We start from the raw sequence: 19,245 nt of genomic DNA on the forward strand, positions 1-19,245 counted from the left end.
ACATCTGCTGCCAAAATAAACATTTGCATTGGAAGAAGTGCTTTGGCTGTTAAGATGGTACCAAATAAAATGCTTATGTTCTGAAATAAATATTTTACTCAGAAAGCACACAGCAAAACAGACACATCCAAAGGGAGCAGAGGATGAATTAAAGATGCAAACGCAAACACCTATTCATTTTTAAAGTCTTTTTCAAAAGAACCTCAGTTTTTAATTCAGTTGTTATTTTGACTGAAAGGGGTAAGTTATTTTTAAGGTGAGCCATCTGAACTTCAGTTCTATTTAATTTGCCATGATAACTTTTAAAACAACAATTATACTCCATACTCTTATTGTTGCAAAGGTCTTCACAATACAGATGTTTTTAAAAACTAAAAAAGTAATCTTTTCCCATTATAAGAGCAATCATGAACTTAAGTCTCTCACTCTGCCCTCTTTCCCTTCTCCTGGTTTTATAATTCCAACAGGTATCAGGTTATACAAGCATCTACAATAAGATAATGACAGTTAAGATATCAATTCAATAACCCTTGATAACTCAGGAAAAATCTCAGGCCACATAACTGAAATCTGCTTGACACAAATAAATGTATCTTCGCTATGGTATATATTTCTTCTGGGTGTTATTTCTTTTACATGAAAAAGTCTCTTTTAAAGCAAGTCAGCACAGGCCTATGTACACATTATAATCACAAAAGACAAGAAAAATGAAATAAAACATTTGCTCACCCACGTGAGCAAAGGGTGCTCCAGCAAAGGGTATACTGGTGTCTAAGTTTAAAAAAACAAAATCTGGAGAACTCAGATTCTAATACCCTTAAAGATTATACATTCTTTGTGTGACTCTATATTAGATGAAATCAACCAGTGCACTCTGTTAACCATCCCCAGGCTTGAATTCCAGGAGCCTAGAGGCAGAACATTCTCCACAGAGGCATAGAAAATTCATTTCCCCTCTCAGCTCAATAGAAACCCAAGTAGACTAGTTTTTAGGGCACCGTGCAAAACTAATCTGTTTAGCCATGTATTTGCCTGATGATGTGAGAGAATCAGCATGTGAAAGACCACAAGTCTAGTTCCAGTTAATAAATACCAAAATGATGTGCTATTATCAGTCATGCTTCAAAGACCCAGTCACGAGTATGTTTCAAAAATAAAATTATCACCATACAAATCAAGAATCACTAGGTTAATACTAAAATCAAACACTCAGTAGCCAGTTCCTCCTGACCCTCAGAGACAAAAAGTAAGCAGTGATACTATGCATGTTAAATTTCATGTAAGCCACTGCAGTTCTTTCTAACAGACTACTCATTTAAAATTCCTATCACAGGAGTGGAATGCCAGCCAAGAATCAAACTGTGACCCCTGAGCCAAAGACAACTTACCACTCAGCTGGTAAGTGGGCAACTCAATTTACAAACTTAAATTCCTGCATTTTAATCCTTTGCAGAAATATATGAGCAATATTAAATGAACTGGATTCAGCTCATTAGAGGTTCACAAACCAAGCACAGGAAGCTTTGGAGGCCGTCCAAAGCAAATGATGCCTAGGTGGTGATGTCCACTCAATAAAAACTCAATGTCATCATTATCTTTCAACTTTTTCCCTGAAGAACATTAGCAGCCATGACCACAACAATGCTCAGCTAGCTCCATTAACACTTGGAGAAGACGGACAGGACCAGCCACCAATCACTATGCCAGCACCTTGTCTGTGGACCAAATTTACTTATCCAAAATTCACAAACAAAGCAACCAAATGAAAATTCCTCACCAAAAGACACAGAATAAAGCTAACAAAATAAATGTGCTCTAATAACCTTTACCAAAACCCTATTTCTTTTTTTCTTTTCAAATCTACTAATTAGCCTACACCTAACTGATCACATGAACTTGGTACTGTGTTGTGTGTCCCCCTTTAAACATGTTACATACACTCAAAAATGCATTAGCAGTTCTTAGCCTTTTAGATCTCAAAACAAGATACAACATACTTCAAGGCTGTATTACAACTACATGAAAAGGTGAAAAAGCAGTAAAGATTATTTAGAACCCTCAATTATGATAAACTTAATATGGAAGTTTGACATTTTACAGCCAGGGCATTCAATTTCTTACCAGATACACTTGTCCTTTCATGGTCAGAAAGATCCGTGCTTAATTGGAATTAGGCACTTCTTTCGGGTAGCAGTAAAATACTTAATCTAAAATCTTAATTAAAATTTTGCTAAAATACTTGGTGGGTAATCTTTATCAATTTGTTCCTGCAAACAAAGCCAAGAGTTATTGGATTTCAAAAATATGTAAGAGCCATCAGGATTAAATAAAACCAAAAACCTAAGAAATCTGAGGTTATTCTATGTAACTATGTATGTCCTCTAGTTTTAGCTTTACCTATTTGGGAAGGAAAAAATGAAAAAAATATTCCTAGGTAATCATCCCTCACACAACTCTATTGTTAAAGTCCCACTTTGGGAATGCAAAGTAAACCAGTGTCTTAAACTTCTAAGGAGACTTTAACTCATTCAGAGGAAAAGGTAAAGGAGCATCCAGCAGCTTGCTATGAATAGCACCTTTTGAAATGACTTTCATATTTCACTTCAGGAAAGTATGGTGGAAAGGAAAGTGCAGAAACAGGGGGTGGTGGCATCAGCTTCCCCTACTAGTCCTGCTATTTCTCATTGCCTTTCTGTCTCTACTCTCTCCCTGTAGCCAGAGTATCATACAGAACTGTCAGCCCCCAAATGAAATCAGCTATAGCATGGAATGAGGGCACTTCAGCTGTAGCTGCCTCAGCCTTCTTTCCCTCAACTAAGGGAAAATTAGCTTTCAAACTAAAAAAAAAAAGAGCGAGAAAGAAGGAAAAAAAAATCACAACTTTAACCTTACTTTTCAATCATTTACAAATTATCTCTGTCTCATAATTAGCAGCCTCAACTAAAGATTTTTACTCTAGGCAGCAAAATATTACTGGAAGAAAGGAGTAATACTGAATAAAATTATGAGTACAATTAAGTATGCAACTGACTGCTAGAATTCTGAGTGGCCAAACTTTAATAAACAAAGAGTGAGAACTTGCGACAATAACGAAGGCCATTTAAGGAACAAAAAGCTGGGAGTCAAAAGCTGAGTTCCTTTCATCTTTCCTCACAACCCCCTTAAAATAAAAACATCACCAAAGGATGAACTAAGATAAAGAGGAAAGACAATTTTCAGTCTCTAGAAAGAAAAGGCTCAGATGCAACTTATTCATGAACTTTTAGGACAGCAGTGGAGCATATGAAGTGGGATGTATCATTCTCCACATCCACTTTAGAGAGAACAAGCGTTCTATCCAATTCTTTTCCCCACAAATGATTTTTGGTCAAACGTAGGGAAGAACTTCCTGAGGAAGCACTGGAAGACTCTGGAATGGGTTACTGGCAACACTATGGAATGACCGATCTGGACAGCACCCAGGGCATCACCCGATGCACAGCCAGGTTAAAGCATGGAGTGGGAATTTACACAGAAGCCCTTCTGCTGTTCCTAGTAACTAAATACTCTAACAAGTCTGAATCTAATTTACTCTTTTCCAAGGCCTACATAACAAGGATATACTCTCCAGTACCGAAGAGACTATAGGCTTACTATTGCTAGACGTAGAGAGTCTTTTAGGGTAACGACAACTACTTGATTCTAGACAAAAACGAGGAAAAGCACCAGATCTTTTTTAAGAGCAAGAAAAGTCTTTTTTGTTTAAGTAAAAACACAAAACCATCAAAACCTAAGAAAACTGATACACCTCATATTCTCTTACATGAACTACAGAAATCTTTTTCAAAAGGTACAGAAGAAATAATATGTCAAGAAACAAAAGCAAAAATTAACTTTCTGGGAGACAAAAAAAATTTAAGTTGATGCCATCTTTATGAGAAAGATCTTTAAGTTACTTAAAACTTCACCTTAAGAAGTTTATTCATAGCTCAAAATCGGACACTGTCTGACATCAGAAATATTAGAAAGTCTAGTTCACTTTGGGACTTAGATCTATATAACTTGCTGCAACATGATGACACGGCCCATCTTTCAAATATAGCTTATAACAGGCGTTCTACCAAACAGGATTTTTGTCCCCTTTGTGCTAAGAAGCTCACTTTTTCTTCTTAAAAAGAGAAAGGGGAAAAAAATTTTTACCTGTGATTATTTCAAGAAACTATGAAAATTAAAAGCAGAAAATCAGTGAAATGCCTCCTAATGCTCTCAAGACTCACCTTCAATGGACAGTAAAAAATAAAGCAGAACTACAACCAATTATGGGGGAGAGCGGAGTGAAATCAGCACAAACCTGCTGCTGTGGGTACTGCATTCCTCCCATGGCCCCTGGGGTCCGACCCTGAATGCCAATGGGGTACCGCTGTGGGCCTGGGGGGCCGTAGGAGCCTCCCGGGTAAGGGCTGCTCTGCTGTGGCTGAGAATGAGGGTTGCTGCCCATCCCATACAGCTGAGGTCTCTTCATCACCATGGGATCCATTGGGCTGCCCTGTGGAGAAATTAAGGAAGAAGTAGACTTATTAAGTCATTATTACAAAGGCAGGAAGTTTGTTACGCTAATAAATACACCAAAAACACAACTACCTTTACTTTTGAAAATATTAAAAACAATTATCTAACAAATAAAACCCAGAAGAACATTAATTTAAAAACCTAGGTGGATACAAGACATTTAGTTTTGTTACTTTTAGCAATTTTTTAAAATTAAGAGGGATCCGGAGCAAACAATACAAGGAAAGATATTGCATCTAAGCAGAGAGGAAACATTTGCATCTAAAATTCTACTCTGCAAATGGGAAAGGGGCATGATAGGTAATCTCACCCAGCTCCTTTTAGCTTACCGAGTGGCTGGGAACCCTTTCTGACTTCAAAGTATTCTTAGAACAGCTACTTTATTTTAGAACTGAGTCTGCAAGTCCTGATCAAACATTAATGCATCCGAGTGCTCATTAGAAAGTGAAAGAGTAGATTTTAGATAATACAGAATGTCTAGGGTAAAAATTTTCAAAGATCACTAGTGTGCACGAGTAAGCACCCAGACTATGAGTCACAAGCCACCTTCCCTATGTAAGGAAGCATCTTACCAAACATAACCAGTTCAAAACCACACTGAGTTTTATTTTTGGCGTGGTGAGTCAGCCCATGGGCCTCGGGGCTGAGGCCACTCAGGAGGGCTCGAACTGGTGCCTCAGCCTGGGCTTTCACGCCCCGGGCACTTCAAAGGAGCAAGGCGGTGGTGGGGGCAGTCCCTCACGGCGGTGCAACAAAGGATCCTTCTTTCCTTCCTTCCAAAACCATATACTCACACCTACTGTGTGCCAGACTCTATGTTCTCACTGAGAACAGGGGGACTCTCAGGGAGGCTTGATGATTAGCACGGTACATGGGGAGAAGCCAAGTTCAAGGCAGGAAGGGGCACGGTGAGGAGTATCGCAAAGCAGAAGAAACAGCATAAAGCAAAAAAGCTCAAGGGAGACTAGCTGCCTGGCATGTGTATGGTAACATGAGCAGTTTACATCCAAATGAAGCAGAGAAGCAGCAGCTGAAGCAGGCAGAAGCCAGAAGATGGGTGTCAATTTAAGGGCTTCAGATTGTATCCTGGGGATAAACCACTGGGTGTTTAACAGAGCTATAGTCAGATCTGCCTTTTGGAAGGGCCGCTGTCTCTGCAGCTGCCTGGAGCCAGGATGGGTTGCTGCAGCAGGCAGGTGAGCTGAGTCCTGGGCTGGTAGCAGTGGTGGGTGAAAGCAAGCCCACATTTAAGTAAAAGGATGGAAACGCAGCACGATTTGGGAGACCAACTGAGTGACAGAAGACAGGAGTCAAGGGTAGCCTACCAGATGGTAGGACACCAGGGGAGAGAGAGCATGCAGGGACAGGAGCATTTCAACCCTCTCCCCCGGGTGGGAGCTTTCACTATTCTGCACACTAAATGGGAGGCTCCTATAAGAAATCCAGGTGAAAGTATCCAGAAGGAAGAGTCGCCATTGAGTCTCCAGCTTGGGGAGTATCATAAATAGGGAAATGAGCATACAGGACAGCGCTCCTGGAGGGCAGTGATTCTTGTTTTATTCACATTGTATCTCCAGGACACAAGTCAAACAGTGCACCTGGCATGAATTAAGCAATCTAACGTGTGTAAACTCAAGCACTTGATCCAGGAAGAATATATGAAAAGAGAACAATGGGTAGAAGACAAAATTCTAGAGACTAACACTATTTAAGGAAAAATGGGAAAGGAGTCCACAGTAAGGCCAAAAGAACGGCCAGAAACTGTAGTCAGAGGCTGTAGAAGGTGTGATGTACCGGAGGAGAAGGGAGCATGCCCGCCAGCCCAGGTATCTGACAGGTGAGGGCGAACGCTCTCCTGCGCTTGATGAGCAGGAGGTAACTGCTGAGCTGGGCAAGGGCACCTCTCATCGCAGAGGTAAGGGCGGCTCCTGGAAGACCAGCAGCTGAGGCATGAACAGGAGGTGAGGGGGAGCCAGGAGTGTAGACCCCAAACTCAAGCTGGGGAGGCTCCAAGAACCACCAGTCCTCCCTCCCCGTACACCCACCCCCAGGCTGCCCCCGCTCCTGGTCTCTGCCCTCCCTCCTTCTTAGGGGTACCCTGGTGCTCATTTCAATGACTTGAGTAATCCACTCATCACATTATCTACGAAGTACCTACTGTGTGCACTGTCCCTGTGTGGGGAACAGGAGGCAAAAAATGGACAAGTGTCAGTGGCTATCCTGGAGAAATAAACAGGTCACAGAAGGAGACAGTCTGAACAAAGATCACAGTGCAACCCAGGAGACATCCTAAAGGGACACCAGGGCCCTATGAGGAGGGACCATCCCAGTGGGCCTGAGTTTTAACAAAGCCCTCCTAGAGAAATACGTGAGCGGAGTCCTGAGGGGTTCATAGGAATTTGCCAGGAATTGATCTGACTTGAATGAAAATATGTGTCAGCCAAATAGTTCTGCTCAAATTTCACAATTTCATGGAACTAATTGTGTTACTTTCACCAGTCAAGAAAAATGTTTACTTTCAATGACAGAAGCTGATCAAACAATACACTGATGCTCCACAACCTGTGCCAACTTCACAGTTCAGCACAGAGCATACATGTTAACCTCATGTCATGAAACTATGATCACAAACTAAGAATTAAGTTTTCCCGGAATGATTTAAATTCGAATTTATGCCTAAGAAAAGCAAAATGTAATGATTTTCCACACTTTCTTTCGAAAGATAAAAATAAAACTTTCTATGGAAGTGTGAAAATCAAGGCTGAGCTGGTGATGCTAGAATCCGCAGAGTGAATGAATGGCCCACAGAGAGACTGAGTAAATCAGATTTCAGGCTAAATTTCCAACACGGGGCCCCGGGGCAGCCCTATCCTCACATTCCGTCTGAACTGGCCAGGACACAGGGCAGATCTGCTCATTTCACTTTAAACACTGCGCAACCCAAACTGGCTTAATTAAAGCAGAAATTTTAAACAGGAAAATGATTGCAATGTCTATATTTTAATGCTATAGATAACAGTGCAGCAAATTCATCTTATCAGTGACTAAAATTGTTTTGTAATATCTGTCTCATCACTGCCATAAACTCTCACAGTCCTACTTAAAATTCAGTTAATTTGCACCCATGTCAAAACGTTAGCTTAACCCTGAGATTTCTGAAAACCAAAAGCATGAAATACACAGATTATCTCTACCTCTCAAAAGGCAGCAAATGCCTTTCAGTGAGAGTTCAGATAGGAAAACAGATATTTCCACAGTGCAAATTATTTAATTTTAACCTTCTCTCCTTATGGGCTATTATTAAATATTCATCCACAATCCAGATTCATCCCGTTGTGTACTCTTGCTATTTTTAACACTAAATATATACAACAGCAGGATCTCAACCCCTGCTTTTTACTACTATCTCCTTAAAGAAACCAAAAACCAAATCGAATCTAAGACTTTTCCAAAAAACATAATGCCCAAGTCACTTCCCATATTCACAACTAACCCAAAACAATTTCGTGTTTTTACCGTCTAACCTTCTATTGATAGATTCCAGGATATCACCATTTTCATTTCTCACATAAAATTTATGCTATATCAGAGACATCATCCACATTATGAATAGTTCTCAAATATTTCTCTAAATATGTCATTTCAAGCATATTTTTTCTTTCTAGATACCATTCCACAACTGCTGTTGTTTGAACTTAATTCCATAAATTGAGACAAGTGCTTAAAGAAAGAAACCCACAATGTATACAACCCATTTTCAAAGAGGTCCTGGGGAGGGCATAGCTTAAGTGGTAGAACACATGCTTAGCATGCACGAGGTCCAGGGTTCAATCCCCAGTACTGTCTCTAAAAATAAATAAATAAACATACTCCCCTCCCCCAAGAAAACTTAATAAATAAATAAATCACTCTTCAAAAAATATTTTTTAAAAATATTAACTAGTCTAGGTTTACTCAGCTTCTAATTAACTTTATTACTCGGTAAGACTTTCATGTAACTCCTCCTTATTAAAAATGGCTTTTAAACATGTATGTACTTAGAGATGAACTCATGTATGTACAATCTATGCATCTCACACACACACACATTTAGTTTTCTCTCTCACTAAATGCGAAAAAGAATACCAACCTCATGATTACAATGAAAATCAAATTAGTGGGAACTGAAATGATCTCAGAGCCACTAATTGTTCAAAGAAAACTGAAAGAACCCAACAATTCAACGATTACAGACTATGAGAATGAGCCACAAAAATATCAACATAGTGGAATAGACAGGGACATGGAAAAGTACATATGAAATAAAGTCAGACGTTGCAGAGTGATGTGCATGAATTACAGCTATGTGAAAACTCAGCTGATAATGATCAAGGCCAGCCACCATGACCTGTAAGTAGTGACTGTCATATCATGAAGCAATCTATGTTGACTTTTCTGTGATGATGTCTAAATATAACTCTAAAATGCCTCTGTTTTTTCCCAGGCATCCTGCAAAAATTACTATGGCTTGCTGTGGGGTGGGGGTGGATGGGACACAGCTGTCCCGCGTTCCTCCTCCTCGCCCTCCCATCCCTGCACCCACACTCGCATTTGCAGCACAAACAAGCCGGAGGATGCTCCACTTTCCTCTTTGCTGGTCTAAAACCAGGCTCCCTCAAGCCTGGGTTCAAGGACCACAGAGCTCCCCCTTCACCACACCCCAGTAACACTATCTGTGGGACCTGCTGGAATCTCTCCTATGCAGCTTGTAACCGACTTCTGAGTTGCCTTGTATCAATATTTAACTCACTGTTTTTTTCATTTTTCATGTGTTATTTCTTACCTCCCAAGTACACTAAAATGGTGATGTCCACGCTTTGCGCTTTTAACGTCTCACTTAGCATACAGCACGAATAACTTAGATGATCATGGTGACTCAGTAACAGCCTGGGAATGAGGACTGGTCACAGAGTAAAGCGTTTTCGAAAAATAAAAAGTAAAACTCAACTAGCCAATTTCTGCATCAATTCTGTACACACATGCAGAAGATGCATGTCAAGTCAAAGATAATACATGATGCAACATCAGTACTCAAGTTCTTCTCTTAATGGCATTAAAATTGCTTTAAGTCAAAAGCAGGAGAGGGGCACAGAAGACTCTTCCCTCATAAATAGTGCATATTCCTCCTCAAGCCAGAAAATACCAAGATTGTCAGCCCACCTCCCCCATCTCCTATTACACAGTTGGTTAACAGACTCTAGTGGCAGAAGTTTTTCTTTATCTCTGCTTACTCTCATTTTGTTTGTCTCTGGTCACTATTCTAAAATATCTAACATATTAACTGCATTTCCTATTGATGTCAACCACCAATTAAATCAGCATGTCATTTCATTCATGCCTTCACTTCCTCCAAGGCACTGATAAAAATATTGAAGAGGTCAAGGGAGAGGACAGAGGCCTGGCTAACTGCTAGTGCCATTCATAAAGACTGGCATAAATCCAGACACCAGCATTCTTGGAGGAAGGTCTTTATTAGAAACCTTAGGAAAATCCTTTCCACTCAGCTGTCACACTCTTCCAAATCACTCTCTACACTTGTTATGCAAGCACAAGTCCGTATCTGCCTTTGGATGACAACCTCTTACCCAATTCAAATGCCTCCATCTTTTACAATACGTAAAACAAATAGTCCAAAGTTTAGAAAAATAGTAAAAATTTGAGATTAAAAGGTACAAGGTAAAGGCAGGGGGTTTAAACAGACAAACCTGGGTGTAAACCCTGCCTACACTACTCATTAGCTACGTAAAATTAACACAGTACACAGTTGTGTTCGCCTCTGGTGCTGCAGAAGGATTAAATGAGGTGCCACAGGATTTATCACGTGTTAAGAGTTTCCTAAATCTTTTTTCTCTTCCTCTTAACAAATTAGCAAATTGAAGTCAGAGTAAAAAACAAAAAGATCACTCAATAATTTAATCTATTTATTTTCTTGTCTTCCCAGCATACTGTTAATTAAAGGTGGAAATTTTGTCTTACTCATCTGTGCATACCCAGCACTTAGTACAATGCCTGACATAACATTTGCTGAACAGGAAAAGCAGTGGCTTCTTCAGCGCCACAGCACCGGTTCACAGTAGGGCCCCATCAGATGGCAGGCCCCTCGATGCCCAACAGGTACAAGAGGCAAAGAAGTATGCATCACTGCAGACAAAGCTTCCCCGTTCACAGGTTCACATAGCCACAGCTTCCATTACCTCCTCTCGTCTGTGCCCCATCCCCCCACCACCAATTCATCACCCTGGGCTGGCTTCTCTCAGACCCAGAGCCCTATACCCAACTGCCACCCAACAGTCCTGCCTGAGTGCCTAGGATCCTCTCCTCCTGGTTCTGATCTCAGTGGAAGACACCCCTACCCTGATGTACAAGTCAGAGTCCGGGACGCCTCCGGACTCCTCTCTCCTCCCCACCATGGCCAACCCCTCACCAAGTCCGGTGAGCTGGACCCATCATTGTGGCCAAGAAGAAATCTCCCCATCCAACCACACCGGCCTCTTTGGGGCTGTCAAAAAACCACGTCCCATCCCACCCCTGGGCCTTCAGCTACAGTGTGCCCTCCACGAAGGAGCTCTGCTCTCGCGCAGAACTCAGTGCTACAGCCTTGTCCTCAGAGAAGCCCTCCCCAAACACCAGACTGGGGCAGGATCCTCTCAAAATTCACTGTGCTTCTCCTTCACAGCACTCGTCAAAGAATATTTGTGTGACTACTTGACAAATGTCCCCGACTAGACTGTCCCACAGGAAAAGGAACAGGGAAGTGAAGAAAGCAAATATTAAACCCATTTACAGCTATCATCTTGGTACCAGAGAGTAAGTCCAGAAATTTAATTGTTTCGGTTCCCCGGTTTTCGCCTGATTTTTATAAATGGACAAAACCTATTATTTGCCTAATCCCCAAGCTCAACAACTTGTAAGTCAATTCAACGAGCAAATTACTGTCTGACTGAACTATACTCTCAAATTTAATGTAGCAAACAATAATTTTACAAACAAGCTGAAGTTTACATTTTTTTTATTTCAAGAGTAAATGAGATCTAAAAGGAATGTCAAAATAGTAATGGAATGTCTATTTTCCCTCAGATTTGTTATTTTCATCATCTATAACAACTATAAAACTATTACCATGGTTTTAATTTCTAAAATTTACATCTCTAAGTACACAATTTTGTTGATATTCATGTACCACTACTGACAACCTATTCACAGGCTCTTATTTAAAAGGGAAATAAGATGGTCCATTTCCCATATAGATACAGATTTAAATCAAAAAAGGAAGCTTTTTTGAGATTATGTCAAATTTCAAGCCCTACCACTTGTAAAACTAAGTAATGCTGAACAAAGTCACCACTTAACTTCCCTGCATCTCAACTAACTCATCTATACACCAGGAACACTAGCAGTAATCACTATAGAGCTGTCACAGAATTGGAGACAATACAGCCAAGTTCTTGGTATATAACAGGCTTTTAATAGTGATAGATTTTATTATCATCATTATTATATGGAGGTATAATTCCAAAATAATCACTATGAGGCATGGATGCCCTCCATCCCCCCATTAATGTGCGTAAGGCAGGCACTGCTAATCAGTCACAGCATTCATCTTCCTAAAGTCCACTGAGCCTCAGAATCTCACCCTGTGGAGTGGCAGGCAGCCACTAACAGTTATCAGATTTTGCAAACAAGTAGAAACCAATTTGCTATCTCTAGTACAATGGAAACACATAAAGTTTGACATTGGATAGACCTGGATTCATATCCCCCTCCTCGTGTTTCTGACTAGCCATGAAATACGTTGTGTAAATTATTCCAGTGCTCCATGCCTCCATTTTCCCATCTTTCAAGTGAAGATAATATCTCCTTCAAAAAGACAATTATTCTAAAGGTGTCTGGTGTATGGTTTGCATGGATAAACAATTCCACAGACACATCAGAGCAGTACCTAAAGACAAATAGAAAAGTTACTGATTTCTCCAGTAAGCTCCATGCCTCTTTCAAAGTATTTGATTAATTTTTTTAATTAACAACTTTAAACTTGTATTAAAGAAAATGCCATTAAAAAAAAATCAATGACTGATAGCAACTGACTTACCTGTCTGTGGACAAAGAATGCCTGCTTTGCTGATACATAGACTACAGCCCCCTGATATAAACAGGCTTCTCAGAGACCTGGCCCTGTTGAAGATCTACTTTATGAGAGCCATAATTAAGTGAAAGTGAAAGCATATATTGACTCTTATTGTAATATGATTGTTCAAAGGAAAAAATTAACATGACATATATAGTCAAATATTACAGACTGAAAAAGGCAAGGCAGCTAAAAGCAACACACAGGCTCTGGTCAGGGCACTACACTGAAGGAAAGGTTACTATACAGATGCCATTAAGGCAGCAGACAAAATAAGGGCAGGTTCAAGTACTGCATCAAAGGTACACATCCTGACAGAGATAACTGCACTGCGCTATAAAAGAATAACCTCGTTCCCAGGAAATACACCAGGACTCTGGGGCTCGAACCTATGACGCAGGATGTATGCAACCTACTCTCAAATGATTCTGGGAAAATATAGTGTAGACAGGGAGGCGGGTAGATAAAGTAAATGTAGCAAAATATTAAAAATTGATGTATCAGAGTAAAAGCATATGGGATTTCTCTGTATAATTCTCACAACTTTCCTATAAATTTGAAATTATTTTGAAATAAAGGGGGGAGGGGTAAAAAAGACAAGGATAACTGAAAAGCAAAATAATCACTACCCCTCACATCTGCAAGGAAGTGTGCAGCGGCTCCGAACCAAGGGCCACCAGTGACCGCGCAGCGCGGGAGGGGCCCCAGCAGGCTGAGGGGCAGGGGCGCGGGAGGACGACAGGCAAGGAAACTTGGAGAACTCCTGGGAGAGGGAGCACAGAGGGAAGAAAGGAGTGTGCCTGATAAGCTGGGGTGCACTTTCCCTAAGGTACTCAAGTTGGCAAAACAGGTACTGAATACATATTTTTAAAAACATTTTTCTAAAAATTCTTAGGTAGCTTACATTTCACAAAAATTTTTATTTATTTATTTTTAAAAAAGATCTTCCAGGTTAAAATCCTGCTCTGGTAGAGACCCTTTCCCACAAATCACCTTTTTCAGGTTATCACCCTCAACCCTCAAGACGTAATGAGGCTTCTGCTCCCTGAGCTTTCTTACTATGAGGTCTTACTATATGCTAAGGTCGCAACCAAGCACTTAAAGATCTCTTCCCTACAAAGGGTGCACACAGACCAGCTCCACTAGCCAGCAGTGCCCCCGAGGGCGGAAGGGCAGGGGGGCAGCCGCCAGCAAGTTCTCAGGTTTAAAATAAGGAAAACAACTACCCAAATGAAAACATACCTGGGATTTTCAAATTATTTTTTACAAATTAAATATATCTGGGATTTTCAAGTCATTTTTCACAAATAAAAACCTGAATTATTCCAAAACTGGCTGACAAAGGCTTCAGTTGGAGGAAACAAAGGGTACAGAGACTGCCAACTAGTTAACAGTTTATTTGCTTGTTGTGCAGATGGAGCCTAACTCTCCAACTACCCAACCTTAGGGCGCAGCAGAGTGAGGTGAAGTACACAGACTCTGGAGTGAAGGCCCTCTTGCCTACACCCGGCTCATGACATACTCTGTGATCTTAGGCAGATCACGTGAATTCTCTGAACTTCAGCTTCCTTCTCCGAAAAGTTAGGATAATAACAGTACATACCTCACAGCATTGTTACAAGGATTAAATAACAGTAGATACAAAACCCTCAGACCAGTGCCTGGCAAACAGTAAGTGCTCAATTAAATGTGAGATTATTACTACTGAACAGTATCACTCTTCTGAGCCGCACAACACCCCACACGGAAAGCGACGACTGAGAGATGAACCCTTACAGTCTCTTTCCATCCTAGCCTCCTGTAATTCGAGTTATCCACCTCCCTGCCAGAACTTTCAACTGTCATGGTAAGGTATCAACAGGAATGTGGACCATTAGGGATATTTCTCCTTTCTGCCTCATTCTTTTTCTTTAGGAAACAACTCCCTTTTATTTTTTTTTTCTCATTTCTTCTTTTTTTAATTGAAACAGAGTCAGTTTACAATGTTGTGTCAATTTCTGGTGTACAGCATAATGTTTTATATGTTCATACATAAACAAACATATATTCCTTTTCATAATTCTTTTTCACTATAAGTTACTGCAAGAGACTGAATATAGTTCCCTGTGCTATACAGTAGAAACGTTGTTTGTCCATTTTATATATAGTAGTTAGTTTCTGTAAATCTTGAACTCCCAATTTACCCCACCTCCTTTCCCCCAACCCTGGTAACCATAAGTTTGTTTTCTATGTCTGCAAATCTGCTTCTGTTTTGTAAATAATTTCATTTGTGTCATTTTTTTAGAGTCAACATATCAGTGATATCATATGGTATTTTTCTTTCTCTTTCTGGCTTACTTCACTTAGAATGGCGATCTCCAAGTCCATCCATGTTGCTGCAAATGCTTTCTGCCTCATTCTTTTATCAGAAATCCTATCAATAAATTACCCTGAAGGTCAAAAGGCAGGGAGAGGTCTACAAAGGGGTCCAAAGAATTCAAAACGTAGAAGTTCAACATCCAAACAATCAAGGCTCACCTTAAGGTGACATACCTGCCACCTGTCAAGCCTTCACCCACAGGGACCTTGGACAGCCCTCCTGCACAGCTCCGTGCAGCTGCACTAAGGAACACCCCACTTCTAGAATGCTCTTGCACCCCATATACCTTTGGCCACCTGTAAACCAAAGAAACTCTTGCTACTCCACAAACTACCACAAGAGAAAGTATTCTGCCTTCCCAGGGCTCCCACTATATATTGAGACTCTGTCATTTGACAGATATTTAACATTTATGACAACCAATCGCAGTGCTTTGCTCCCTCATCAGTGAGCTCCTAAGAGCAGAAATGGTGTCTTTCTCATCCAAATCCTTCTTATGGCCCCAACCTCTCAGACACAACAGACAATTATTGTTCCTATTATTCACTAATAAAAAATTTTAAAAAGGAAAAAAATTCAAGTGCATCTTAACCCTTACCTCTCCAAGCCATCCACCCTCTTCTAAATAATATTGGACTGCCCCACTACATGTGTCATTTACAAGTAATAAAAACTATGAAACTGGATCCAAGTCTAGCTTGTAACCAGCACTTGATAAATGTTTGATATATGAATGTGAGAAAGACATCCAGCAGTGTCTCCCCTTCCAGGTGCGACTTCTCCTGGATTCAAATGATAATGCTCCAAACGTAGGCATTTTTCATTTCTGTGTTATAATGTCATGATTCCTAACACTCTTAAAACATCATTCCCAAAACTACGCTTATAGTTGTTACTGTAGTTAAGAATGGAAAATGTCTATAAAGCACACACCACTCTTTAAGATTCATAATCTATGGCAGCATAAGAAAAGTCTAAAACATCCTACACAGAAAAAAGACCTGTCTAACTTGATCAGACCCAAACCTGTCTGGGTAAGTTTTCTGTTTTATTTTGTTTAAATAGAACGCAGGAAAAACCAAACTAGGATGATGTAAAAATATAATAATGCATTCCATCTTCATTGCTGGCGAGGTCTATCCAAGTAGACAACCAACCAGAGAGTAAGTATGTGTGAGAGCGTGACATGCCTGCCACCGCAGGAAGTGTGACAGGGTAACCGTGCTTAGCTTACCTGTAGATTTTTTTATTTAGTCGGTCAGTAAGAGCAACAAGAAGATATTTTTATAGGTAGCTGGATAGTAAGGATAACAACAAGGTATGCTGGTCATATATCTTTAGCATTTATGGCAAATTATTAATCAAGTCCCACCTGAAACAATTTGTTAAATTGATTTTAATCACTGGGCCTCTCATGTGAAGCTTTGTATAATCAGCATTTCATTTACAAAATTAATTGCCTGATTGATTCTCAGGAGGCAGTTGCTGTCATTGCCCTGCTGTCATAACTTCTGAGTAGGGTGTCACAACATGAAATTCTGACAGTATGAAAAGCACTGCTATTTTAAAAATGGGTGAGGGGAGAAAGGGATGAAAGAGGAAAACCAAAGAAGTTACATTACCCCCTTCAGCCTAAAAGAAAGTTGAAAGTGTTTCATGCCAATTATACTCTATATCAATACCCTTCTGCTAAATTAATTATCATACAAATCTAGAGTTCAGGGCATGAAGGATTTTTACTGTATTAAAATAATAACTAGAATGTGAAAGCACAGATTCACCACTAGAGTTAAATTTTAACCTATGTTACAAAATCCATATCTTGATACAGATAGATAAAGAGCAGCACTAAATTGGACTGTCAGATTAATCCACTGCTAACCGTTTCAAGTTCCCATACTCTGTCTTTCTTATACTTCTAATTAAAAAAGGGTATGAGCAGAAATTTTAGGAGTTTATGACTAATACCAAAATACATCTATTTTAAGCATATGCAAATCACATATGAGCATACATTTGTTCTGCCTTTCAAAAACATTTACATATCTAGTATTGTTAGGTACACACCTTTATATTTATTGCTCACTATCAATATTTAGTAGTCTATTGGTGATTGATCATCACAATTAACAACAATTAGGCTAAAAAGTACTTTCCATGTAAGAGAAAAAGATAAGATGGATACAGAACAAGGGAGGAAAGAAGGAATTTTAAGTTACTCAGTATCATTAAAACTGAGACCACATTACCTCTGTAATATTTTCAAATGGACCCATGCAAGCATCTGTATCATTAATTTGCCTTTTCAGAAAGGATACCCAACTCCACAAGTCACCCTACATCTTGTACCTTCCCAGCTCACAGCTGCATTTCCCCACACCCTCAACATTTCATAAAAGCAGGGTAGACCACACAACGCCAAGTTGTTTTCAAAGGTATAAAATAATTTCCATAGTATAGAGGGGGACTCATTTAAAACAGTCCCCATTCAATGCAATCCAATTTCAAATAAGCCCTCTTTTAAATGGGTCACTTTGAATTTAAAAGAGACCTCCTCCGGAGACCAGATGTAATTTACTTTCCTTTCAGTACACTGAATTTTGATTCCTATGTACAGCCACAGATTTCCTTTAAAAAGGAAGATCACCTCGTAAATTTGCTCTATTATCCTGCGACCGAAGGTGTTTTGTTTGCTGGCTTGGTAAAGAGAGCTAATTGGGACACTGTATCCCCTCCCTCATTGCAGGCTAACATAACAAACTCATGGTTGGAGACTGTAAAGGCAAAGTTTTTCCAGCCCACACACCAGGGGAGAGGCAGGGGACCCAGAAGGGCAGGCCCCTCCTTGACCTCCCTCCCCTGCGGAATAAGAGCAATGGTCTCCGATGTTCACTTGGCTCACAGGAATGCCCTAAGCGTTGATAAGGAAATGTCTACAAAGTGCTTTAAGTCCTTGAAAGAAAGGCATTATGAAAGCATAATAGGTGCCTAGGATCACTTCTTACGCAGCACACAATTTGGAAAACATGGTTCGCAAATTGAAATGCATATCAATTTAACATTTTTCATTACAAAAGAACCGAAAAAAGGGAAGACAGTTCCCTTAAACATGTGCAAAGAGGAGATGCCACCTAAACATTTAACGCGAGCATCAGTACTACCTATGACAGAATCCTGCAGTATGTCAGAAACGGCTTAGAGCAGTAATTCTCAGAGGTGAAAATGGATGAATGCTGTATAAACAGGGATGGGGCTGGTGGGAGGGTGCAGCTGAAAGTGTATGTTCGGGATTATAATTTTCCATTGGGAAAAGGGCGGGAATATTTTTATAACACACTACGTAAAAGTAGAGTCTGATAAAAAAAATAATTTTAATTGTTCAGGATTTGTGGGGGAAATCTAGCTTGTCTTTTTAAGGGAGGTGGCGATTAGGGACCTGGTCTTATGGAAGGATATATCTGAATGCTGGAAGAGGTATGATTAAATTTATGTTTATCAAAAAAAAAAAAAGGTATAAGTTAGAAAAGCTTAAGAAACAAATATTTAAATAAAAGAAGCAACAAGTTAGTCGGAGACCATATCCATTCAGTCATTTAAACATTATTTAAACTGAACAAACATTAATGTGTAAGGCCCCATAAAAGACAGTTGTGTAAGATGGTCCCTGACAGTAAGAAATGTACATTATAACAGAGGAGATAAGAGTTGTACAAAAATAACACAAGGTATAAATAAGCTTGTAAATGCCACAGGACAGAGAAGAATAAAGTCCTATGAGAGTTCAACTGAGGGTAGTAACCTCTGGTCGGAAGGAATGGAAGGATTCATGGGAAATTTATCATTGAAGATGGATAATAAAAGATAAAGAAGATATACAGGAAGATCAAGGCACAAATATGACAGTAAGAGCCACCATTTAATGAGTGCCTACTGTGCGCTGAGCTTGTGTTAGGTGCTTTACAAACCACATGACCAATCCTATGAGAATCCTGCAAAGTAGTTACTATTACTAACTACCATTCTTAATTGAAGAAAACCATCTCCTAGATTAGGAAACTTGCCCAAGGTCACCCCACAATATGACAAAGTCAGGATTTTCCCAGGTCTGACTGGTGCTCTTTGGGGAAGGAGTCAATAACAGCCATTAGGTTCCCCTCCAAGTAATTCCTATTAA

The 19,245-nt window shown here is 39.9% G+C and overlaps 1 protein-coding gene across 8 annotated transcripts in view; it reads right to left on the reverse strand.

Annotated features, from left to right (window-relative positions):
* The window catches only part of ARID1B (AT-rich interaction domain 1B), a 378,713-nt gene that overhangs the window by 329,747 nt on the left and 29,721 nt on the right, over positions 1-19,245 (reverse strand). For all 8 annotated transcript variants that reach the window (XM_074368093.1, XM_074368091.1, XM_074368095.1 and 5 more), the window contains exon 2: positions 4,331-4,525. In XM_074368093.1, the coding sequence (XP_074224194.1) occupies positions 4,331-4,525 (195 nt within the window). The remainder of the gene's footprint in view (positions 1-4,330; positions 4,526-19,245) is intronic.

The sequence above is a fragment of the Camelus bactrianus genome, chromosome 8 (assembly GCF_048773025.1).
Source record: "Camelus bactrianus isolate YW-2024 breed Bactrian camel chromosome 8, ASM4877302v1, whole genome shotgun sequence".
NCBI classification, from domain to species: domain Eukaryota; kingdom Metazoa; phylum Chordata; class Mammalia; order Artiodactyla; family Camelidae; genus Camelus; species Camelus bactrianus.